Source organism: Dryobates pubescens, chromosome 19 (assembly GCF_014839835.1).
Source record: "Dryobates pubescens isolate bDryPub1 chromosome 19, bDryPub1.pri, whole genome shotgun sequence".
NCBI lineage: Eukaryota > Metazoa > Chordata > Aves > Piciformes > Picidae > Dryobates > Dryobates pubescens.
In genome coordinates, this window is record NC_071630.1 from 23,368,866 (window position 1) to 23,392,634 (window position 23,769).

Genomic DNA, 23,769 nt, shown 5'->3' on the forward strand with positions numbered 1-23,769 from the left:
CCCCAGGGTGCTGTGCCAGCTCATCTCAACTCCTGTTACCTAGAAAGGTTGGACCAGATGATCCTGGGGGGTGGGGATCCCTTCCCACCTGGCATTCTGTGATTCCATCTGTTTCTGAGGGAGAGTAACAAAGGTTAACACACCCCTGGCAGCAGGGGACAACCAAGGTTACAAACCAACCCAGCCCACACCAAAAAACAAGCCTCAAAAACCCCCAAACAACAAAAGAGCAAAACCCCCAAGAGGATCTTAACCATTTTGTTTAATGTTGTACAAAAACACCCCGAAGCAACCAATCTGGTGAGTATGACAACAAAAACCAACGAGTGACTGCAACGCTGACCCCGCACCGCCAGCCCGCGACCCAGCGCCAGCGGAGAGTCCACTGCTCTGGTCAGTACAGGAGAAAGAGCTTAGTGGCCTTCAGGAGGAGAATGGCATCCAAAAAGAAAAGAAAGGAAGGGAACCCAAACCAAAGAAGCAAACAAGACCATCAAATCCTTCTGTCACACTCGAGTTCTGCTCCTCTACAGGGTTAAAGCTGTGCTCACAGAGACGGCTTCTTCTGTCCCGCTCTCCAGGCTGGGCAGCAAACTCAGTTGTAAATGAAGTTGAACCTACATTGAAAGGAGCAGTAGTGAGGGGTTGCCATTCCCTGAGTGACATGTTTGGAATGAGGAAGGGTTTTGGGGGTTCTCTCACTAACAGATGTTTCCATAAGATGAGCAAATGATACATCTGGCCAAAGAGTTCCAGCAAGAGTCCTGGGCTCTGACACAGGCAAACACCAGGATCTTGCCTACAGCACAGCAGGCTAACAGCCAGCAGTCTGCAGGCACTCAGGAGAAAGCATCTGGAGTCTTGAGACCAGGGGAGGGGGAAGCTCCCACAAGGGAGGGGGGTTGGACTTTGTGATCTCCAGAGGTCCCTTCCAATCCCTAACATCCTAACTGCCAAAACTGGGACTAGATAGAGGCAAAAACCCATCAGCCTGTTATGGGCAGTACCAGAGGGGACATCCTGCTAGCAGCTATGTGGGTGAATGACTGAACTGCATCCCCAGGTAACAGCTGACAGGCTGTGGAATGCCTGTGACAGGAACCAGTGGGACCCATGAGCTCTGGAGACCCAAGGAACAAGGTAACAGAGGATGATCCTCAGGTAACAAAGCCAGAGTGTGGGCACTGGGAAAAGGAGGGAACACACACAGCTGTCCCTGCAGGGACTCATGTGACAAAGATGCTGCAGGTTGTAAGCTGTACCAGAGAGACTCTGAAGAGCCTACCACAAAGCTCTGATTAACTGCACACCTAACACTGCTGCAGACACACATCTTGGCTCTGACTTTCCCACTGTCCCCAACACTGACAAAGCAGCTCCTTACCCTGTGCACAGCTTCATCCTCACCACCTTTCCCATCCTCCTCTGACAGGAAGGTAAGGTACAGCAACTTCTAGACATGACTTTACTGCTATCAAGTTGCAACCAGTGCCTTTAAATTCTCCAACACATCTTAGAGTCACAGAATCACTCAGGTTGCAAAAGACCTCTAAGACCATCAAGCCCAACCTTCTACCCAAGACTGGCCCAGGTCCCAAAGCACCACATCTGCTCCTTTCTGAACACAGCCCTCTTGGACTGAGGTCGACTCTCAGCCCGTTGGGACAGCTGCCACCCTTTCAGGTGGGTTTCTGCAGCGTTCCTGTGTCCCCAGGGATGAGAAATCCAAAGGCATCATCAACATACCTGCTCAAAAGCTGAGGAAGGCTGGAAATGATGGGGCCATATCCTGGGGCATTGTCATAGAGCTCAAACAAGGGTGCAGCCACCAGCTTGTAGTTCTTGGGCACTGCAAACAGAGCTAAAAACCAAAACACAGCAATACCAGAAAAGCCAAAACAAAACCCAAGAAGAATTAAGACAGTTATTAGAGAATTCAGAGGAAAAGGCACCACACATTCAGCCAAGGCTACCCCTGCCCTCCCAAGCCTCCACACAAGATCACCACACATAGCGTTAGGGTAGGTTTATTCCTGTTCTGCTCAGAAAAGGCCAAGGGGCAATGGATGGAAACTGCAGCACAGGAGGTTCCAACCCAAATTGAGGAGGAACTTCTTCACTGTGAGGGTCACAGAGCCCTGGGGCAGGCTGCCCAGAGAGGCTGTGGAGTCTCCTTCTCTGGAGCCTTCCCAGCCCCATCTGGATGTGTTCTGTGTGCCCTGTGCTGGGTTCTCTGCTCCTGCTCTGGCAGGGGGCTTGGACTCGGATCATCTCCAGAGGTCCCTTCCAACCCCTGACATCCTGTGACCAGCATGGGGCTCTCATGCTGCAGGAGCAGGAATGAGCATTTCCTGGCAACTCATGTCCAAAGGATCACCTGCCTCATCCCCAAACTGATATAAATGCTACAACAAGCATTTATCTTTCTAGCAAGCAACTAGAAAAGCCTTCAAGCCCATGAACAGCAACTGGCCCGAGACCTCTGCTCATGAAGCACAACATGAAGCTTGGCTGCAAACAAGCACTCACCCTTTTCTTGAAGCTGCACCAGGAACAGCTTCTTGTGCTCTTTTGGTTTTGTAATGTGAGCTGGGATATAGGGATACTGGAAGGAAAAAAAACCAAGGACAACAAAAAATGGCTTAGTCAGAGCTCTTGAAAACACAATGCAATCTTAAGTGCTCCTCTACAACTTAACAAGCACTGTGCAAGCTTCCCATCTGGCACATACTGGTCACTCATGGCATCAAAGCACTCAAGGAAACTGCTGGCCCAGCTGTTGACAGGAGGCACCAATGTTCATGGCCAGTTAACCCAAACAGACAGAAATGCTAACAGCAAACTGAGTACATCCAGGGGCAAAGTGTCTAGAAAGAGAGGCGTGAAACTGTTCTCTTCACAGGGCATCTGCTCCACCTGCAGCAGCACAGGAGATTCCATTGTGGCTGCCACAGGGATTGAAATGGTGTTGGCTGGCTCAGCACAGGACTGGAAGTGACAACACCCAGTGCTCTCTCATCCCATCAGGGTGGGTGTGAGGAAGGAGATCACACACAGGACGTTCCAGGGCAAAAAACCACGTCTGTACTTTCTCCTCAGCCACAGAAAAGAAGTGAAAAGCTAAAAACCAGAGAGACTAATTCCTGGTGCAGCTCTTGCTCAAAAAGCCCAACTGGGAGGTTGAAGGCTTTGAGACCAATCAATTCTTGACCAAAGAAGAAGAAAGTTGAGATGGGTACTCACCTGTGGAGGTTCAAAGTTTGGTCTCCACCAGTTACCGATGCAGTCATCAATGACCCAGTCTTGCTGAACACCATCCTGACGACCCAGTATCTACCAAACAGCCAGGTACAGTCAGAACCCCAACCACTCTGAGCCTATTTTAGACAGCATGTACTGGAAGGGTGAAGACTTGCTGTACTAAGGGTCTGATGGGAGTCCAGAACTGCTCTGGAACAGCTTTTCCTAGAATTTCAGAGCAGTTCTGTATCAAGGGACATTACCTAGCAAAAGCCTCCCCTGACAAGACAAGGACACTGGTGAAAGCATTTCAAATCTCATGCTGCATTCAGCTGAGCTGAGCTCTTGTCAGAGCAGTGAGGAGAATGAAAGGCATTAAGCCACCTGACAGAACTAAGTTTAGCTGACTTGGAGAGCAAGGAACGTTGATTGGTGCCTTGGGAAGACTATCTCAAAGGCAAGACCTCATCAGTTTTCTCCACAGCATATCTTATTTCCCATCTGCATCCTCCCTTGCCTGAAATCCACCCACAAAGCAAAGCTGCAAAGGGACACAGGGCCTGAGCAGCAGGGAGGGAGGGGCAGCCACCAGGCCACTCTGTCACAGTCCTGATGCAGGTAAACAAAAGCTCATCGTGCTCTTTGTTCGCTACCTGAGAACAGCACAACACAGCCACTCAGCAGCAGCTGCTCTCCAAAGCTTTGAGTCGTTAACTCTAGAACAGCCCCACATGCCAGCATCCCAAGGGCACAAAAGAGAACAGACCTCTGTCATCAGGCGTTTGAGCCCCTCCACCTCATCTTCTCCCGGATTGAGCTCACCACCAGGTCTGTGGAAACAGCCAGAGAGGAAAGCCCAAGTTAGGTTTTCACTGCCATTTACTGACTGAGGGCTAAGGTTGGCTGTGCTGCCCGGCAGAGATGGGACAGGTTCACTCAACCAACAAGTTCCAACTCTGACTGTGCTCAGCTTAAACACAGCACTTGAGTTCTCAGCCAAACTGAGGCTCAAAGGGCTGCTGTGTGTCCCTTCAAAAATAATGATTACATGAACCAGGTCAGCTTCAGCAGGGTGCAGTGCAGCACTACACATGACACCAACCAGGACCTTTAAAAGCTAAGGTTTTAACTACACAAAAGCACCAGAAGCCAAATAAAGACCTGTCAATATTGACTGTGGAATCACAGAATCAGAGATCATCAAGTCCAACCTAATACCTCATAACAACTAAACCATGACTGTATTTATTCTTATCTCCAAAGCAGATCCACTGAAGCAAAAGGGAGGCAGAAAAATACAAGGGATTGTAGTGAGAGGAAGAGGGGCAGTGGCTTTGAGCTGGAAGAGAGGAGGTTGAGACTGGAGATGAGGAAGAAATTGTTGGCAGTGAGGGTTGCCCAGGGAGGCTGTGGCTGCACCCGCCCTGGAGGTGTTCAAGGCCAGGCTGGATGAGGCCTTGAGCAGCTTGGTGTAGTGGAGGTGTCCCTGCCCATGGCAGGGGGTTGGAACTGGATGATCTTCAAGGTCCCTCCCAGCCTAAACCATTCTATGAATCTATGAAAATGAAACTCCTGTGGGGAACCATCCTGCATTCGATGCCAGATTCATTAACAGCCCAAAGCCTAAACCCACCTTGCCATCTTTAAGGGCTGTGACAAAACCCTTGAGTCTCGTGGCCACAGGCATCTCCCAAGGCAAGGCACAAAAAGCCCAAAGACAGGGATAGAAAGTCTGTTTTCACACACAACTGAGAGCAAATGATGTGTGCTAAAAGCAGAGCAGGAACACAAACAGGATAATGTTGTAAACAGAAAGCAGGCAGCTCCACCAGCACTACCACCACACGACCAAACGCTCCAGTTTCACTCTGGCAACAAACTAGGAGATGAGCTGAAGCCTCTTCCTCAAACTCAGCTGTCTGCCTCCCTTCTGTCAGATCACCCAGGAGTCTGTGAGCAGACAGCATTCTGATCTTACTGGGCTTTAGTGCTTCAGCTCCACTTCACCATCTGTGCCCACAGCATGAAGGGCTGTAAGCAGAACAGCTCTCACAAGGGAAGCACAACACACAGCTAATGAGTTTTACACAGCATCTTGGAATCACAGAACCCTTGGGGTTAGAAGGGACCTTAAAGATCATCTAGCTCCAAGCCTCTTAGCTCAGTGAGGCACCACAGCCAAGATCTCCAGGCAGTTCCAAACTAAGTCACCTCACTCAGACTCCCAAGAACCATGGAATGGTTTGGCTTGAAAGGGACTGTAATGCTCATTTAGTCCAAACCCCTGCAGTCAGCAGGGACATCCCCAACTAGAGCAGGTTGCTCAGAGCCCCAAAGAACCTGACCTGCAATGGTTCCAGGGATGGGGCATCCATCACCTCTCTGGGCAGCCTGGGCCAGGCTCTCACCACCCACCACACAGAAACCATTCTTCTTTCTCTCTAAACTAAAACAGGGAGAATCAGGCTAAACCATCCCCCCTTGTCAGGAGCAGAGTCAGACAAACACACTTGATAGCAAAACCCCACAAGTTTGCTGAGACTAAGTCTTGGAAAGAAATAAATCCTCTTCAAACCCATATCCTGTTTTGCATCAAGAGAAGTGTGGCCAGCAGGTCAAGGGAGGGGATTCTCCCCCTCTACTCAGCTCTGGTGAGACCCCACCTGGAGCACTGTGCCCAGTTCTGGAGCCCCTGTTAAAAGAAAGATTTGAGGGGCTGGAAGGTGTCCAGGGAAGGGCCAGGAGCATGATCAGAGGGCTGGAGCTGCTCTGCTGTGAGCACAGACTGAGGGAGTTGGGGCTGTTGAGTTTGGAGAAGAGAAGGCTCTGAGGAGACCTAATTGTGGCCTTCAAGGATCTGAAAGGGGCTACAAGAAAGCTGGGGAGGCACTTTTGAGGGTGTCAGGGAGGGATAGGACAGGCGGGGATGGATTCAAGGTAGAGGAGAGGAGGTTGAAATTAGACATCAGGAAGAAGTTCTTCCCCAGGAGGGTGGTGAGAGCCTGGCACAGGTTGCCCAGGGAGGTGGTGGAAGCCTCCTGCCTGGAGGTGTTTGCAGCCAGGCTGGAGGTGGCTGTGAGCAACCTGCTGTGGTGTGAGGTGTCCCTGCCCATGGCAGGGGGCTGGAGCTGGCTGAGCCTTGAGGTCCCTTCCAGCCCTGACACTTCTGTGACCACCTCTCCCGGCCAGCTGCCACACCTCAGCCTCTAGCCCCCAGGTCGAGTGGTCTGTGCCAGCAAAGCTCTAGCTAGCCTCAGGAAAGAAGAGCCTCACAGCTTGAAGAAGGTGGTGCCCAGCTGCAGCAGCAGCACGTGGGGCAGCCGGTGCTCGTGCACGATCAGCACCCCTTCCACCGTCCGCCTCATGCCGATCTTGTCGAACTCCTCCCTCATGCGCTGGAAGCGAGCCGCCACCGAGCTGTCCTTCTCGTAGAGGGGCTCCTTCGTGCCAAAGGTGTAGTTGGTCAAAGGATACCTGCAAAGGGAGGGGAGGAGAGTTAGCTCCCCACCAGAGGCCTGCGTGGCAAGCCGCCAGGCCGCGGCCGAAGGGAGAGGCTCGGGGGGCCAGGACCTGTTCCTGGAGTCCCACAGCGGGCTGGAAGGAACCTGGAAGATCATCCAGTCCCAACCCCTGCCACGGGCAAGGACACCTGCCTCTGGACCTTGCTTATGAGGCCCCCCAGCCCTGCCCCAGCAGGCAGCCCCCCCAGCCCTGCTGCTCACCACTCCTGTGGTGCTGCCTCAAGGAAAGGAACCCAACTTATTCAGCAGCCACACCTCCGGCATCTCCACATCACAGAGGCAAGGCAGCTGAAGAGCTGGGAGAGAAACAGGAGAGAAAAGCTCTGCTGGGAAGGGAGGGAGCTGCAGGGCTCCTCAGCAGAAGGAATGCAAGGCCAGAGATCCAGACTGTTAGAAGTGGTTGTTTTGCAGTGGGAAATCAGACATCTGGGGCACAGAAGAGGGAAAATGCTGAGTGCCTAAGTGCAGGGCCTGGGGAAAGATCCAAGTCTGAGCAGGGCTAAGTGCTGGGCATCTGCTTCCCCTCATGGCAGAGCACTAAGGTTTAGCTAGGTGGGAGGGACTGAAAAAAAGCCAGGAGAGAAAGGAAAGCTTAGGCAAGAAATCAGTCAGTCCCAGAGAGCACAGAGGGCAACAGGAAAATGCACAACAAACCCCAAGCAACACAAATCTGGTGGCAGGAGGCCTGGAGGGAGCTCAGGACTAGCTGGCTAGGTGGAAAAGGCAGAAGAGCACAGGTTGTGGGCAGAGCAGTAAGGAGCTATCCCTATGGCTTTCTGGGCTGGCAGCATACAGCAGCTGCTGGAACAGGAGGAATGACTTCATGGGGAGTGGGCTCCTGCAGATGAAGCTCTGCACCTATTCTCTCCCCAGTAGTCAATCACAGAACTGGTTTGGTTGGAACAGATCTTTGAGAACACCAAGTCCAACCCTTAACCCAGCACTGCCAGGTCACCACCAAGCCATGGCCCTCAGCACAACATCCCCAAGGCTTTTAAAGACTTCCAGGAATGGCAACTCCACCACTACCTTAGGCAGCCTGGGCCAGGCCCCACTGTTCCTCATATCCAAACTAAACCTTCCCTGGGGCAATTTGAGGCCCTTTCCTCTTGTCCTGTCCCTTGTTCCCTGAGAGAAGAGACCACCCCCCACCCAGCTCCAACCTCCTCTCAGGGAGCTGTAGAGAGCAATGAGGTCCTGCTTCAACCTCCTTTTCTCCAGCTTACACAACTCAGTTCCCTCAGCTGCTCCTCACAAGACTCACAGTCTACATCAGGATATCAACCTTAAGTTGTATGCACACTTCCCCTCCCAATTCTTCCTCCCCCCAAGTTCTCCACTTTTTACAGGGAGGGGATCACAAACCAGCTGCAGTAGCTGCAGCCCTTGCTCCTGTACAGGAGAGAGCCCAAACAAGCAGCTTCCCAACTGCAGGTTTATTTATTGACAAGCTTCCCCACTTCTGCTGGCAGCTCAGATCCACCCACACCTCTCCTTCCACTCACCTCCATTTTTAGCTCCACAGAAAGCTGTACTACACTACCCCACACTCTGCTAAGGTGGGCACCTCCAAGCTCTGGAAACCAGAGCCTCTTTACACAATAAACAGTGATAACAGAGCTTCCTGCTGAGCCTTTCCTTCACAAATGCTCTAAAAATATTCCAGTCTCTTAAGTTTGTCTTTGAGCTTCCACCAGACTCTTTCTGTGAATAAACTCAGCTAGACCAAGACAATACACATCAGGCTGTGGTTAGCTGCTGCAATTGAGCATGGACTGTTCCAGCCAACATCCTGCTGCCTCTACCACTTGACAAATCCACTCAGCACAGAACACATGCACCAGAGCCCGCTGGAAGCTGAAGCTTTGTGGCTTCTCATCTGAGGGAATCAAATATTCATTGGCAAATAGACTTTACCTACAACAGAAGGTTTCTCTTGCAACGATTTTGCATTTCAATTACAATGCCCACACCAGAAGCCAGCAAACACCCTGCACACCTCACCACACCCCACTGCCCAGGGCTCACCCAGGCCTCTTTCTGTGTCTCCAAGGGGAAGTGCCCAGGAAAGCACACAGGAGAGAAGCGCAGGTGACCTTTTCGCCTCCTCTCAACACCACCTGCGTTAGCGGGGGTTCATCCCGAGTCAGGAGCTGCTTCTACACGCTAAAGCACCCACACTAAACGCCCCCCGTTCCCCGACGGCTGCCGAGCTCTCAGCACCCACAACACGGTGCACTGTGGTGGGTCACAGCTTCACAACGCGCCCTGGTAGAGGGGCCCAGACCCCTCGCCGGCAACCGAGCTCTCCCACCGCTCTGCCCTCAGCCCCGCGGCCGGCGAGGACCTGGAGCCCCGGCTAACTCTACTGAGGGAAAGCCTCCCGCAGGCTGCCCGAGGCTGGCAAAGGGGCTCCTGACCGAGCGGGGAAGGCTCGCTAGCGGGACGGGATGGGGGCAGGGCCCGGGCAGGCCCGAGGCGGCGCTCACAGGTTAATGGTCCTCTCCAGCGTGAGCGGCTTCGTCTGCTGGATGTACTTGTTCCCGAACTGGTTCACCCCGCGGGGCCAGCCGGTCTGCGAACGGTTGGGCGGCACCACGGACATGGCGGCGCGGCGGGAGGCGGCAAGGGAGCGCTCAGTGCCCAGCGGCGGGAACCCCGTCCGCCATTAACCTCCCCGCCAGGCCGCACACTCTCGGCGCGCCGCCGTGCCGGAACCGCCCACCGCACTTCCGGCGCGACCATAGAGAGGAGCCCCTCTGCCACCCAGAAAAAGGGGGAGGCGCCCTCTCATTGGCCCTTTCTGGCCGCGCTCCGCCCTTTCCCCCCTCTCCCTCATTCGTCAGTGCAGGAGGGTTCCGCCTCCTTGCGCGATCCGATTGGCGTGGCGGGCGGCGCTGGGGCCGCTGGGAGCTGTAGGCAGAGCGGAAGGCTGCTATGGGCGCTAAGCGGCGTGGGGCAGCGGCGGCAGCGGCGGCGGGGAAGAAACGCGGGAAGCGGGACGTTTGCGCCGAGCTCTGTGCTGCTCTCAGTGATCCGGCGCTGAAGGAGCGGGCGACGGAGGCCTGGGAACGTGGGGAGTCGCTGCAGCATGGTACGGCCCGGCCAAGCTCCCATGCCCTGGCCCATCCGGCGGCGGTCAGACACCTTCTCCGCTCACCGGCGGCGTTTCCCTTGCAGAGGCGGCGGTGGTGGAACCGGTCCCGTTCCGGCACGGCGTCATCCCCGGCTTCCTGGCAGACGCGGCCTTCGCGGAGGCGCTGCGCGATGAGCTGCTGGGACTTAGCTTCCGCAGGCGGCAGAACGATCTCCTCTCCCTGCAGCAGGTGGGCCCCGGGCTGGGCCGAGCAGAGCCGGGTCAGGTCAGGTCACGTCGTCCTAACCTCTGTTCCTTCTTTTCCATGGGCCGCCGCAGTCCGAGGACCTCGGGGGAAGGCCGGAGCCCCACATCGCCGCGCTGAGGTAAAGCGCCGGTTGGGGCTTGCACTGTGTCGGGTCTGCCCTTCGGGGAGGGGAACAGCTCTGGTGGGTCCGCGGGGAGGGCGAGGGCTCCGGGATGGGATGGGCCTTCTGTTACGGTAGCCAAGCCAGGAACCGGCTCTGAAAGACTGCATCTCCTCGGTGCAAGTCGTGACACTGACGCTTGTTAAGAGTTTTGCTCTGATCTGATTCAGCCCTGGAGCATCTGTCACTTCTGGACTGTGTGACCCGTTCCCCTCCCAGCTGCCTCACGCTTGCTGCTGGTTATTGCCAGCTGTGTTGTGAACTCTGGGATGCTTTCCTGGCCAGCTCCTAGGTGATTCTGGCAGCAGCAGCACCTGTAACTGTTTACATAGTTGGGAGGTAATAAATCAGAATAGAATAGAATAGAATAGAATAGAATAGAATAGAATAGAATAGAATAGAATAGAATAGAATAGAATAGAATAGAACAGAACAGAATTAACCAGGTTGGAAGAGACCTCTGAGATCATCCAGTCCAACCTCTCACCCAGCACCATCTCAGCAACTCAACCATGGCACCAAGCACCCATCCAGGCTCTTCCTAAGCACCCCCAGGGATGGGGACTCCACCACCTCCCTGGGCAGCACATCCCAAGGGCCAATCTCTCTTGCTGGGAAGAACTTCTTCCTAACATCCAGCCTGAACCTCCCCTGGCACAGCTTGAGACTGTGTCCTCTTGTTCTGCTGCTGGGTGCCTGGGAGAAGAGACCAACCCCACCTGGCTCCAACCTCCCTTCAGGGAGTTGGAGAGAGCAAGGAGGTCTCCCCTGAGCCTCCTCTCCTCCAGAGGCTTTGGTGAGAATGTGACATCACAGAGAAAGACACCTGCCTTGTGTTTGTCTTCCCAGGCATGCCCTGTGTGAGCAGTTCCGAGCATGGCTTTCTGCTGTGACCCAGATTGAGCTGGAGCCAACTCTTGACATCTCCTGTGCCAAATATGAATATACTGGTCAGTCTATGAGAATCACTGTCCTTGGAAAAGACCTTTAAGATCATCAAACCCAACCATTATTTAACTCTACCAGGGCCACTATTACACCATAGGATCATAGAATCAATAAGGTTGGAAAAGACCTCAGAGACCAGCAAGTCCAACCTGTCACCCAGCACCTCATGGCTGCTAAACCATGGCTCCAAGTGCCACATCCAATCCCCTCCTGAACACCTCCAGGGATGGGGACTCCACCACCTCCCTGGGCAGCACATCCCAAGGGCCAACAACTCTCTCTGGGAAGAACTTTCTCCTCACCTCCAGCCTAACCTTCTCCTTGAGCACCATATCTAGGCTTGCTTTTGAACAGCTCCAGGGATGGGGATTCAACCACTTCCCTAAGCAGCCTCTTCCAGTCTGTGAGAACCCTTTTGACAGAGAATTTTTAACTTACATCCAACCTAAACCTCCCCTGGTGTAATCTGATGCCATTTCCTCTTGTCCTATCACTTATGACTCGTGAGAACAACCCCCACCTCTCTACAATCCCCTTTCAGGGAGCTGTAGAGAGCAATCCTTTCCCTCAAGTTTCTATAGGTGGCTAGGGAACAATATGCCTACAGAATACCCACCACAGCCCCTTCCTGGTTTCAGAGGGTTCTAGATGCTATGGGCAGTCTCAGAAAACGAAGTCCCAGTTATGAAGCAGCTGTTGCTGTGGTCATGTCACTGATGGTTTAATTGGGCCCAGTCCTGTGGCAAGCTCCCAGCTTTGGGGAGATGTGCAGCCCATGTTTGTGTGCCTGCTTCCATGCAAAAGGGTGACCTGTGCAGCTCCCTCATGCCACAGCTGAGCTGGTGAAGCCTGATGCTAAATTGCCACCTTGGTGAGGCCAGGTCACCACTCTTTGGTGGGTAGATTGAGATTGGCTGTGAGGAAGAAGTTGTTCCCCAGGAGGGTGGTGAGAGCCTGGCACAGGCTGCCCAGGGAGGTGGTGGAAGCCTCCTGCCTGGAGGTGTTTGCAGCCAGGCTGGAGGTGGCTGTGAGCAACCTGCTGTGGTGTGAGGTGTCCCTGCCCATGGCAGGGGGTTGGGGCTGGCTGAGCCTTGAGCTCCCTTCCAGCCCTGACTGATACTATGACACTAGGAGCCCTGCCCTGGTCCTGCTAGCCACACTACTGCTGATCCAGGCCTTGGATGCCGTTGGCCTTGGCCACCTGAGCACACTTCTGGCTCACCTTCCTGTGGCTGTCACCCAGCAGTCTCGCAGGTCCTGGGCTGCTGCCAAGCAGAAATGCCCTGCTGGAAAGGGCCTGGGTTTAATTGTTGTATGCTGGTGGGGACAAAGCTGGGGAGCAGGCACTGGTCTGAGTGATGGCAGTGGTGTGGTGGACAGGCCCTGCTGCAGCAAAGCCTCTGTCACTGCAGATGTCTTGCTGTGCCACGACGACAAGCTGGAGGGTCGGAGAATTGCTTTCATCCTCTACCTTGTCCCAGCCTGGGAGAAAAGCGATGGGGGAACGCTGGACCTGTACAGCACTGATGGTAAGAGCTCCCAGCTGGCTGGAGAAGATGAAGCTTGCATGTTCCTTGCAGCAGCTCTCTCCTCAAACAGGAGAAAGAGTTCCCCCTTAGTCCACTGAAGCTGATGTGCAGATAAAAGTTGCACCTTTGCAGCAGTTCTAGCAGCCTTGCAAGCACTGTGATGGGTGGCACTAGAGGAGCAGGAGGAGGTGATGAAGAGGGAAATCCTTTTTTTTTACCTACTTTTTGCAAGGGCCAAGAGTGGAGGCAGGATGGAAATGATGGAACATCAAAGGGATGGAGACAACTTGTTTTTTCAGCCATGGAATCCACTGATTCCTCACTGAGCCCAGGCCCCAGGCCCCATCCCTTACCCTCAGGGGTCTCAGCAGTAGCAGCTTCTGGTGAGCTCCAGCTGATGTCTTAACCAGAGTGTGTTTGCTTCCTCCTCAGGACACTTGGAGCCAGAGCAGATCATCAAGTCCTTAGTACCTTCCTGGAACACCCTGGTTTTCTTTGAAGTGTCTCCAGTCTCTTTCCACCAGGCAAGGAGCTGTCTCTCCTTCATTTCCCAGTTCCCATCGCTGTGGTTGTTCACTCTGTGTGGTGGGGAGGGGGGAGGGAAAGGGAGGAGCAGTGTTGTGTGCTAAAGGCAGGGCTTCGAGGAAGACAAGAACTGACAAAGCCAACTTCTGAACTGTCAGTTCATCATCCCAGGGGAAGAAAAATTTCCATCTCTGCTTTTTGTTGCCATCCTGGCAAGCCACAGCTGTGGGCTGGGCTGTGGGGAGGAGGGAGATTTTTGTTTGTGTGCTGGTTTTAAACTCACTCACATTTTTCATGTGGGTGTCATATGCCTTTGCTCCAGAAGAGCTCCTCACCTTGCCAGTAAGGCACTGGGCAGGTCCAGCTTCAACCCCTTCTAGTGGGGTCCCCTACAGCAGAAATGCTGAGGTGGTTACATAGCACTTGGTGCTGCTTTCCTGGACAGAGAGTGGGACTGGAGGGTGCAAACACCTGGTGGAAAGCTGGAACTGACCACAGGCCGTAACAGGCCCAAAGAGCAGGTCAGAGATGATCAGTGGTGGAGGTTGAGCGTGCCCTCAGCTGGGCAGCTCAAGGCAGGGTTTAGTTTTGTGTCATTTGTCTTACAGTTAATTATCAGAAGCATCTACCTGGTCCTTGCCCTGATTGTCTTCAGGTAGTGATTTCATCTTGTTACCAAAACCCATGTTCCACTGGGCCTGGTGGCTGCCTCCTCCTGACCTAAACTTAATCCCACACACAGGGTCCTGTGAACTGTCCCTGATACTGTTAGAACAGGCAAAAAAAGCCCTGCTTCAGTAATCAACTTGCTTGAAAATGAGCATTAAGCTTAAGTGGGAGAGCTGTGACTCAAAGCCTCCCGCCCTGCACCTCCCTGGTGGTGCCCAGAGCCTTTGCTGAAGCACTGAGGCATTTCTGTGACCCCTTGTCAAGTGCAGAGCCTGCAGCTCGCCACCAGAGGACTCTTGTTTCCTGTTCCCGAGCTCCCTCCTGGCTCCAGCACCCTCTTGTGAAAACCCAAACGAAAATCCCAGCACAAGGTCTTTGTCCACAACGGTTTGGGGCTTGCAGTAGTGATAAAGGGGATGGCTTTGACTTCACGCTGCTCCCCTGCAGCACTGCAGAGTGGGCAATGGCCCAAGGTACATCTAGTGGTGGCCAGCAGTGTGCAAAGCAGGGGTTTCCACTGGGCAGGGCAAATCCCAGAACCAGTCATGTGGTTGCTAAAGGGCTTTAAGGTCACTGAGTCCAACCCTTCTCTAACTCTGCCAAGGCTGCTGCTAAACCCTGGCCCTCAGCAGCACATCTCTGCCTCTTTGAAACACCTCCAGGGATGGGCATTCAACCACTAGGGAGCCTGAGAACCCTTCCAGTGGAGAAGTTTCTGCTAGTGACCAATCTGAACCTCCCCTGCTGCACCCTGAGGCCATTTCCTCTTGGCCTGTTATGTGCTACTTCAGAAGAGACCAAGCCCAGCTCACTGCAACCTCCTGTCAGGGAGCTGTAGAGAGCAAGGAGGTCTCCCCTCAGCCTCCTCTTCTCCACACTAAACACTCCCAGTCCTCTCAGCTGCTCCTCCCCAGCCCTGTTTCCAGACCCTTCCCAGCTTGGTTGCCCTCCTCTGGACTCAGTCCAGCACCTCAATGTCCTTCCTGTAGTGAGAGCCCCAAAACTGAAGCCAGTACTCAACCTTGCCAGGATAGAGGGTCACTGTCTGACCAACAGGTAGATCTTCAGTCCAGAGCCAAAAGCATCAGGCAGGTGCCCCTCATGATGCTTTGTGCTGCAGCACTTCTGGAAGAGACAGAAGACTAACCCAGCGTAGCCTGCTGTGGCCCACAGATACTCAAAGGTTTCTGAGCTTCCAGATGAAGCTGATTTGTGCAGCCTGTCCCAGCTGGTTCTTCAGCAGAACAAATGGTGGCAAGCTGAAATACCATTCCTCAATGACTCAGAGCTCTGCCAGAGAGGGAATGGATTCTGCTGGGAGCTTGGAGTCAAAGCTTAGACTGAGATTATGGAAACCTACAGTGAAGGGCAACCAAGCTGGGGAAGGGTCTGGAGAGCAGGGCTGGGGAGGAGCAGCTGGGGGGGTTCAGCCTGGAGCAGAGGAGGCTGAGGGAGACCTCACTGCTCTCTGCAGCTATCTGAAAGGAGGCTGCAGTGAGGTTGGGGTTGGTCTCCTCTCCCTAGTCTCAGGGGACACAAGAAGAGGAATGGCCTGAAATTGTGCCAGGGGAGGCTGAGGGTGGAGATGAGGAAAAATTCCTTTGCTGCAGGAGTGGTCAGGGACTGGCAGAGGCTGCCCAGGGAGGTGGTGGAGTCCCCACGCCTGGAGGGGTTCCAGAAAGGTGTGGCCATGGCAGCTGGGGCCAGGGTTTGGTGGCAGCGGTGCTGTTGGGTTGCTGGTTGGACTGGATGCCCTCCGAGGGCTTTTCTGTCCCAAACAATTCCCCGGCTCTGAGGCGCAGCATTAGGCTTTGCCTCCAACCCTCCTGCAGGGCAGGACTCGCCCGGCCTGACGGGGGGCGCCCGGCGCCGCCGTGACCCGCCGTGACCCGCCGCCCTCCCGCCTGCAGGTGTCGGAGGTGCTGTCGCCCAAGCGCCGCCTGTCCCTCAGCGGCTGGTTCCACGGCGCCCGCGCCGCGCCGCCCCGGAGCCCGCCCCGGAGCCCGCAGCCGCCCCGGAGCCCGCCGCCGCCCCGGAGCCCGCCCCGCAGCCCGCAGCTGCCCCGCAGCCCGCACCTGCCCTCCGACGTGAGCCGCCGCCCGCGCCGCCCCAGGCAGCTCTTCCCTCCCTCCCTGCGCCCCCTGCAGCTTGCCTCGAGCTCTGCCTTAGCCCCTGGGGCTGCTCCCCTGCCTCCCCAGGGGGCTCTCCCTGCCTTCTCCTCTGCAGGGTCATGGAACCGTAGGTTAGGTTGGAAGGGACCTTAAAGAGCATCAGGCTGCCCAGGGAGGTGGTGGAAGCCTCCTGCCCGGAGGTGTTTGCAGCCAGGCTGGAGGTGGCTGTGAGCAACCTGCTGTGGTGTGAGGTGTCCCTGCCCAAGGCAGGGGCTTGGAGCTGGCTGAGCCTTGAGCTCCCTTCCAGCCCTGGCAGTTCCATGATTCTGTGATCTAGTTCCAGCCCACTGCCATGGGCTCTAGAGACACCTTCCACTAGAGGAGGCTGCTCCAGGACCCATGGGGTTCTTCTTAGGGGACCTACAAGAAAGCTGGGGATGGAATTTCAACAAGGGCTTGTAGTGACAGGATGAGGAGTTGGAAAAGGGGAGATTTAGACTGGAGATGAGGGAGAAATTGTTGCCAGTGAGGGTGGGGAGACTCTGGCACAGGTTGCCCAGGGAGGTGGTGGATGCCCCTTCCCTATAGATGTTCAAGACCAGGCTGGATGAGGCCTCAAGCAGCCTGGGCTGGTGGGAGGTGTTGAAACTGGATGAGCTCAAAGTCCCTTCCAACCCAACCTGTTCTCTGCTGTTTAACTTTCTTGGCCTACAGCAGTGCACAGAATGCAGCCAATGCTTGTGGTGCAATGAAGCAGGGGAAGGCATTGTGTGGGGGTGGGGAGGAATTGTGGGGGGGTGGGGAGGAATTGTGGGGGGGTGGGGAGGAATTGTGGGGGGGTGGGGAGGAATGTAGCCCTTTGGCCAGCTGGGAAAGTGGGAAGTTTGGGGGGGGAGGAATTCCTTCCTACTTTTCTAAACCCAGCATTCAAAGCCCTTTTCCTTCCAGCATGAGATCCTGTATGAGTGGATCAATGAGGTTTATTTGGACATGGACTCCCAAGCTCAAATCCAGGAGGAGTTTGAGGAGCGCTCAGAAATCCTCCTGAGGGATTTCCTGAAGGTGAGCCCAGGGGTCACTCTGGGGGGGTCTGCCAGGAGAGGTGACAGGGCTGGCAGGGACCAGCCAGGGCAGGGCCTTGCTCATTCTACTGTCAGCTGAACCACTTTCTAGCTCCCCTCCTTAGAGGAGAATGGTCAGATGACCTCCAGAGAGGACCCCCCTCAGAGGTAGCTCCCTTCTGCCTTCCTGGACAGCACTGCAGGAGGACTCACCAAAACCCAAGCACTTTGCTTCCCACAGCCTTGTTGCCTGCAAAAGCAAAGCAGGATGGAGACACACATCATCCTTCCTGCTTCCTAGCTTGTGGTGACCAGAGTGTCCTTTCCTGTCCCTCAAGCTCTTGCAGCACCTGGGGGTCTTGACCTGTGTGTGAAAAAAAGACTCGGTCATAGAATCCCTTTGGTTGGAAGAGACAACTTTAAGATCACTAAGTCCAACCTCATCTACCAGGCTTCCTTCTCAGTGGTTTAGTCTGACTTGGAATGCTGATTTCCCTCTGCAGGCCTTCCCTAGGGCAGTGAAACTGCAGGCTGGCCCAGAGGAGCATTTGATACCTGCTGGCCACTGGCATGGTGCCCACCCAGCTCTGCCCTTCGGTTCCATAGTCCTTGGGTGCCTCCAGCAAGCTAGAGAAACGCTGGGGTGCCTTCTCTGCCTCTAGCACACCAAGGGAGACCTGGGAGCTAAATGCCAACCTTTGGGCACTACCTTTCTCCTCTCCTAGAAAGAGAAACACCAACTGCTCTGTGAAGCTCTGGAGAGCAAAGACATCCAGTGGAGCAGCCGGGGGCCTGCCAATAAGAGGTGGGAGATGCCAGTGTCCATTGATCAGGCCAAGCAGGAGCTGCCATGAGGCTGCACTGGTTGGTGCTGCCCCCCATGGATGTGCTCCTGGTTGCTTCCCCACTGCTGCTACCGCTGCTTCTTTCAGGCTCTATGAGGCAGCAGATGAGGACAGTCTGCCCGAGGGCCTGAAGAAGTTCCTGCGGTTCCTGCGCTCAGAGGCTTTGTTCTTGCTGCTCTCCAACTTCACTGGCCTGAAGCTGCACTTCCTGGCTCCCTCTGAGGAGGATGAAGATGCTGGGGAAGGACAAGCAGCAGACAGTGCTGGGCACAGCAGTCCCAAAGCTGAGCAGGAGGCGACTGAAGCAGGTGCTGATGGCAGCCCCCAGCAGCCTGGCAGCGTGGCTGAAGCGCAGGATGGGGAGGCACAGAACGGTGAGTCCAGAGCAGGGGGAAGGATTGAGCAGAACCAGGGCATTAAGGAGGCTGGCAGCAGAATTCCCAGGCAGTATCATGGAGCTAGGATTTCATTGTGTACTGCAGCCAGCACAAGGAGGGGGCTCGAAGCATGTCAGGCTGGGGATCCAACAGAAGTGGCCATCACAGCAGGAGCTGGAAAGAAATCACAGAGAGAATCACTGAGTGATTTGGCTGGGGAGGGACCCTTCAAGGTCCTCTACTCCACACCTCCTGCAGGCCCCAGGGACATCTTCAGCTAGAGCATGTTGCTCAACAGCCCCAGTCCATGAATCCCAAATGAATCTCATCTTTGCTAGCCAGGGTGTCCCATCGCTGACCTCCGGGGGCTGTTCAGGCTGGCAGGGAGTTTGCCTTCAGGGACTGGGTTTCTAAGTCTCTGAAGTTCTCTCTGGGCACTTTCTTCCTTCAGATGTGGTCTCAGACAAAACTCCTGCTTGGATGAAGCAGGACTGTAACTACTGGCAGGTTACTGGGCAGCTAATGACCACTCTTCTCCTCACCTAACTCACTTGAAGATAGCATTTTGAACAGACCTAAGGGTGGCAGTTAAGGCATGGGTGAGGGGAAGGGTGGTCATTAGCACCAGAACAAGAGGACACAGTCTCAAGCTGTGCCAGGGGAGGTTCAGGCTGGCTGTTAGGAAGAAGTTCTTCCCAGCAAGAGAGATTGGCCCTGGGGATGTGCTGCCCAGGGAGGTGGTGGAGTCCCCATCCCTGGAGGTGTTCAGGAAGAGCCTGGATGGGTGCTTGGTGCCATGGTTGAGTTGGTGCTGGGTGAGAGGTTGGACTCAATGATCTCAGAGGTCTTTTCCAACCTGGTTGATTCTGTTCTATTCTGTTCTAAATCATTCTGTGATTTTCTGAAAACTGAGTTAGAGCCATGAGGAACAAAAACCCAGACAAACCCAAAGGCTTCCACAAGTTCTGTCATACCTCCTGGGCTGCACAGGAGGAGTGACTTTGGGGTGACTGCCTTCTCCAAAGCTTCTGGCAGGGTCAGTGTACTTCCAGAGCTGATGAGTTGCTGGCTCCTGAGGTTCAGAGCTCCACTGTAAATCTGAAGGGGACAAAACAAACACCTGGTTAAACCAAAGCACATCACAGCTTGGACCTGTTCAAGGGCAAGTCTTGGCCCCTCTCCTCCACACTGGTCACAGGATGTAACTTGGAGCTGCCTCCAGAAAGCAATTAGCAGGAGGCAGTCTGCCCGAGTGGGAGGTGTCCCTGCTCAGGGCAGTAGGGTTAGACCTAGATGATCTTCAAGGTCCCTTCCAACTCAAACCATTCTATGATTCCATGAGGTCTGTGGGTTTACTTTGTCATCCCTTTAGCCTTTGCTGGGACCAGCAAGGAGAGCTGCAGAGTGGTGTGGCAGTGCAGGACTTGGCTCCTACGTGCCTTGAGCTTTGCAGGGAGCAGCTGTTGCACAGCTTCACCCTTCTCCCTGTCCCCTTTCCTAGGCTCAGGTTCCACCCCAGTGTGCACAGGGGAGCTGAGGCACTGGACCCATGGGCACTACACTCTGGTCCACGACACTCAAGCAACAGAGTTTGCTCTTGACCTGCTCTTCTACTGTGGCTGTGGAGGTAAGTGGGTGAAAGAGAGATGCCAGGCACTCCTGAGGAGGTTTTTGTGACAGGGCCACTTGTGAGCGCTCAGCAGTGCCACCGCAGCCCCAGGGGCCTTGCTTTTACCCACACAGAACTCGATCCCAGCCCTGGCTGCTGCAGAAGCTCCGTTTTCAGTCGTCCTTGCACAAAGGGTTGGGCTCATGGCCTTGGGCTCCTTTCTGCCTGTACCTGCTGGAGCCAGCAGGTGGCGCTGGGGCAGAGGGAAAGGCTGCAGCTGCCAGCCCTGCCCTGGCCCTGGGCATGGTGGAGGGGGGCAGGTGGGCAAAGTGCCCACCGAAGTGAATGGAATGGAATAGAACAGAATGAACCAGGTTGGAAGAGACCTCAGAGCTCATCCAGTCCAACCTCTCCCCCAGCAGCATCTCAGCAACTCAACCATGGCACCAAGCACCCATCCAGGCTCTTCCTAAACACCCCCAGGGATGGGGACTCCACCACCTCCCTGGGCAGCACATCCCAAGGGCCAATCTCTCTTGCTGGGAAGAACTTCTTCCTCACCTCCAGCCTGAACCTCCCCTGGCACAGCTTGAGACTGTGTCCTCTTGTTCTGCTGCTGGCTGCCTGGGAGAAGAGACCAACCCCCACCTGGCTGCAACCTCCCTTCAGGGAGCTGGAGAGAGCAAGAAGGTCTCCCCTGAGCCTCCTCTTCTGCAGGCTAAGCAACCCCAGCTCCCTCAGCCTCTCCTCCCAGGGCTGTGCTCCAGCCCCATTTCTTCCTACCTCTCATCAAAAGGATTACTGCACCTCCAAGTCACCCAGCCCAAGGCCTTCACAAGGTACCTGAGGCATGAGGTCACCCCTCTGCTGGGCACTGGGGAGGCCACACCTCGGGTGCTGGGTACAGCTTTGGGCCACTCACTCACACATGGAGATGCTGGAGCGTGGCCAGAGAAAGGCAATGAAGCTGGGGAAGGGTCTGGAGAACAGGGCTGGGGAGGAGCAGCTGAGGGGGCTGGGGGTGTTGAGTGGAGAAGAAGAGACCAAGGGGAGACCTTCTCACTCTCTACAACTCCCTGACAGGAGGCTGCAGTGAGGTTGGGCTTGGTCTCTTCTCCCTAGTCTCAGGTGATAGAAGGAGAGGAACTGGCCTGAAATTGTGCCAGGGGAGGCTGAGGGTGGAGATTAGAAGAACCTTCTTCCCCTAGAGGGTTCTCAAAACACTGGAGCAGGCTGCCCAGGGCAGTGGTGGAGTCCCCATCCCTGGAGGCATTGAAGAGCTGTGTTGCTGTGATTCTGAGGGCCATGGTTTAGTGGTGGCCTGGCAGTGCTGGGTTCATGGCTGGACTCAGTCATCTCTGAAGACCTTTTCCAACCAAACCAATCCTGTGGCTCTGTGCCTGGGCATTTCAGGTGGCTGCTGGTTAGACAGCAGTGAGAACAAAAATCCAGCCAAGGCCTTGGGGCCAGTTGAGCACAGAATGCAGGGCTGAGAGCTTCTGGCACCTGCTGGTGGTTCTCCTGAAAGCCTTTGGCAGGCCTGCTGAGGCAGAACTGCTCCACGAGCGAGGAGCAGAGCAGCAAGCAGCCAGAGCCTGGCTGTGGCAGAAGGCAAATCTGCTCCCTTTGCTTTGAGACGTGCCTGATACATGGAGCTAAAGGAGGCTGGCATGAGGTAAAGTGAGGATTGTCCTGCACCCCAGGGACTGGGGAGTGGGATGGAAAAGCAGCAGCCCCAGGAGGGCTGTGTGGAACTTCCCAAGGATCTTCCTTCTGCTTTCAGACTGGGACCCAGCATACGGTGGCTTCACGTCCTACATCGCCAGAGGTGAAGATGAAGAGGTGAGGACCTCAAGTGAGAGCCATTTGTGCAGGTGGAGAGCCACAGCTACCCTGTGTCCTACTGCTCAGGGAACCCTGAGGGCACTTGTACCACACTGGAGCCTTCCTGCCTGAGTGCTTCTGGGTGGAGCTCTGCCTTCACCTTCAGCTCACCACGAAGATGAAGGGAGGTGGTGGAAGCCTCCTGCCTGGAGGTGTTTGCAGCCAGGCTGGAGGTGGCTGTGAGCAACCTGCTGTGGTGTGAGGTGTCCCTGCCCCTGGCAGGGGGCTGGAGCTGGCTGAGCCTTGGGGTCCCTTCCAGCCCTGACAGTTCTGTGACTGTGTGACTCAGTTCCCAACAGGGCCTGGTGGCACTTGGGCAGCCTCAGAGGGCACAAGGCTGGAGCAGGGGGGATGCTTTCCCAGGGAAGTGCTGTTCACCAGGGTCACAGGCAGCAGCCCTTGACAGGGCCAGGCAGGAGGTCTGATCAGACAACCAGAGCCTTCACCTGGACCTTGATGTCTAATGAAAGCTGCAGGCTGAGGGAGATGACAAGGGAAATGGTGCCACAAACCAGTCGCCTTACACCAGCCCTTTGCTCCGACTGGTTCCTGAAACACTTCTCTTTGTTGCTCCCTTGGAATGGGGTCCAAACTGAGGAGACAAGTGGAATTAGGGAGAACTGACTTCCTCCCTTGCTTTCCTGTCTTCTTCCAGCTGCTGACAGTGAATCCAGAGGAGAACTGCTTGGCCTTGGTGTACAGAGACAGAGAAACGCTGAAGTTTGTGAAGTACATCAACCACCAGAGCCTGGCAGGCCAGGGGCAGCAGCCCAGGAGAAGATTCTGGGATTTCTCCTTTGTCTATTACGAGTGATGGGGCCAGGGGGTGGCCACTGTCACTCAGAACATGGTGGTGGGGAGGGGGCCAGCTCCCTGCCCAGCTCAGCTGGGCCCTGTCCCAGCACAGACACTTGGCTGCTGCTGACCTCACCACGCTGCGCAGGAGCTGTACCCTACCTCGGGGGGGTCCAACAGGAACCCAGTCTCGGGGGTGGTTGTTGTCACACATCTGCCAGCCCCTCCAGCTGTTCTCTGGTGGCAGAGAAGTGCTGGGATGTGTCTCCAGCCTGTTGGGGTGGCAGTGACAACTGTGTGTGCCCCCCCCGGCTGCTGCCTGCTTTTTGTGAAACAAAGGAAACAAAAGATCAGCAGAATGCTTCAGCCTCTGGTCTGGCAAGTTTGGTTACAAAGCAGCCAGGATGCTTTCTGGGGCTTAGCTCTGCTCACTCCAGAAGGAAAGGAGCTGCCCTGGGAAGGAGGAGGTTTTTCCAGCTGCACAACTCCTGAGGAGCTGGGAAGGGAGACAGTGAGGCTGTAAAGCTGCTGGCAGCGAGGAGCTGGCACTGGAACAAGGAGCAGGACCTCATTATGCTAAATGCTGTGCAGACAGATTGAGATGCAGCCTTTCCTCCAGAGAATTTACAAGCTGAGTAGACAAGAGAGCTGCTCCTGTGTACTCCTGCCTGTGGGATGGCTCTCTGCTCCTGATGGGAAAGGGCTGGGGCTCCAGCCTTGGAACAGGGGCAGGCAGGAGGTAACTTACCCTCTGCCTGGGGCTTGGCACCCACAGGTGGGAGGAGGGTCCCCAGCAGGCTCAGGTTAGTTTTGTCCTGGGATCTGCTGGGCTCCAACAAAGCTTCTGTCACTGGAGCTCTTTCCAGGCAGCAGATGAATTTGAGTCATGTGGTGAGCAGTAGAAGGAAGGTGGTGAGCTGGGTGCAACCCCTCAGTCCCCCTGCAGGTAGGACTGGGGCAGATTGTCCCCTCCAAGAGGTGCTGCTGTGGGGCTGTTGCTGCTTTGGCAGGCTGCAGAACACGCTGCTGCAGGCTCAGCCCTGGCCTGCATGTGCTTGCCTGAGCCTTGTTTTGGCACTGGGGAGACACAGGTGTCCTCTGAGCTCACCCAAGCCAGGCAGTGCAGGCCATGGGCTCGCAGGGAGCTTGCA

At 55.2% G+C, this 23,769-nt stretch overlaps 2 protein-coding genes across 2 annotated transcripts; one reads left to right on the forward strand and one right to left on the reverse strand.

Annotated features, from left to right (window-relative positions):
- Positions 1-389: 389 nt before the first annotated feature.
- Positions 390-9,495, reverse strand: NUDT21 (nudix hydrolase 21). The gene is made up of 7 exons (XM_009899150.2): positions 9,251-9,495; positions 6,514-6,714; positions 4,007-4,070; positions 3,244-3,333; positions 2,530-2,605; positions 1,747-1,861; positions 390-617 (listed from the first exon to the last, which is right to left on the reverse strand). Exons 1-7 carry the CDS (start codon positions 9,364-9,366, stop codon positions 596-598), a joined length of 684 nt encoding a protein of 227 aa, XP_009897452.1. The 5' UTR covers positions 9,367-9,495; the 3' UTR covers positions 390-595.
- Positions 9,496-9,698: 203 nt separating this feature from the next.
- On the forward strand, positions 9,699-22,866 carry OGFOD1 (2-oxoglutarate and iron dependent oxygenase domain containing 1). Its single transcript, XM_054169988.1, has 13 exons — positions 9,699-9,855; positions 9,942-10,087; positions 10,177-10,223; positions 11,115-11,215; positions 12,626-12,742; positions 13,175-13,266; positions 15,847-16,023; positions 16,996-17,109; positions 17,834-17,913; positions 18,041-18,327; positions 19,832-19,957; positions 21,723-21,781; positions 22,479-22,866. The coding sequence occupies exons 1-13, from the start codon at positions 9,699-9,701 to the stop codon at positions 22,635-22,637; spliced, it is 1,662 nt and encodes a 553-aa protein (XP_054025963.1). The 3' UTR covers positions 22,638-22,866.
- Positions 22,867-23,769: the final 903 nt, after the last annotated feature.

Bases quoted from the DNA above. Each gene is read 5' to 3' on its own strand.
- NUDT21 (XM_009899150.2), bottom strand. From the start codon at position 9,366: ATGTCCGTGGTGCCGCCCAACCGTTCGCAGACCGGCTGGCCCCGCGGG. The intron at 2,606-3,243 runs GTGAGTACCCAT...TTTTCCTTCCAG, and splicing joins CAAACTTTGAACCTCCACAG to TATCCCTATATCCCAGCTCA. The intron at 1,862-2,529 runs GTGAGTGCTTGT...TTTGGTTTTTAG, and splicing joins GGTGCAGCTTCAAGAAAAGG to CTCTGTTTGCAGTGCCCAAG.
- OGFOD1 (XM_054169988.1), top strand. From the start codon at position 9,699: ATGGGCGCTAAGCGGCGTGGGGCAGCGGCGGCAGCGGCGGCGGGGAAG. The intron at 17,914-18,040 runs GTGGGAGATGCC...TGCTTCTTTCAG, and splicing joins CGGGGGCCTGCCAATAAGAG to GCTCTATGAGGCAGCAGATG. The intron at 19,958-21,722 runs GTAAGTGGGTGA...TTCTGCTTTCAG, and splicing joins CTTCTACTGTGGCTGTGGAG to ACTGGGACCCAGCATACGGT.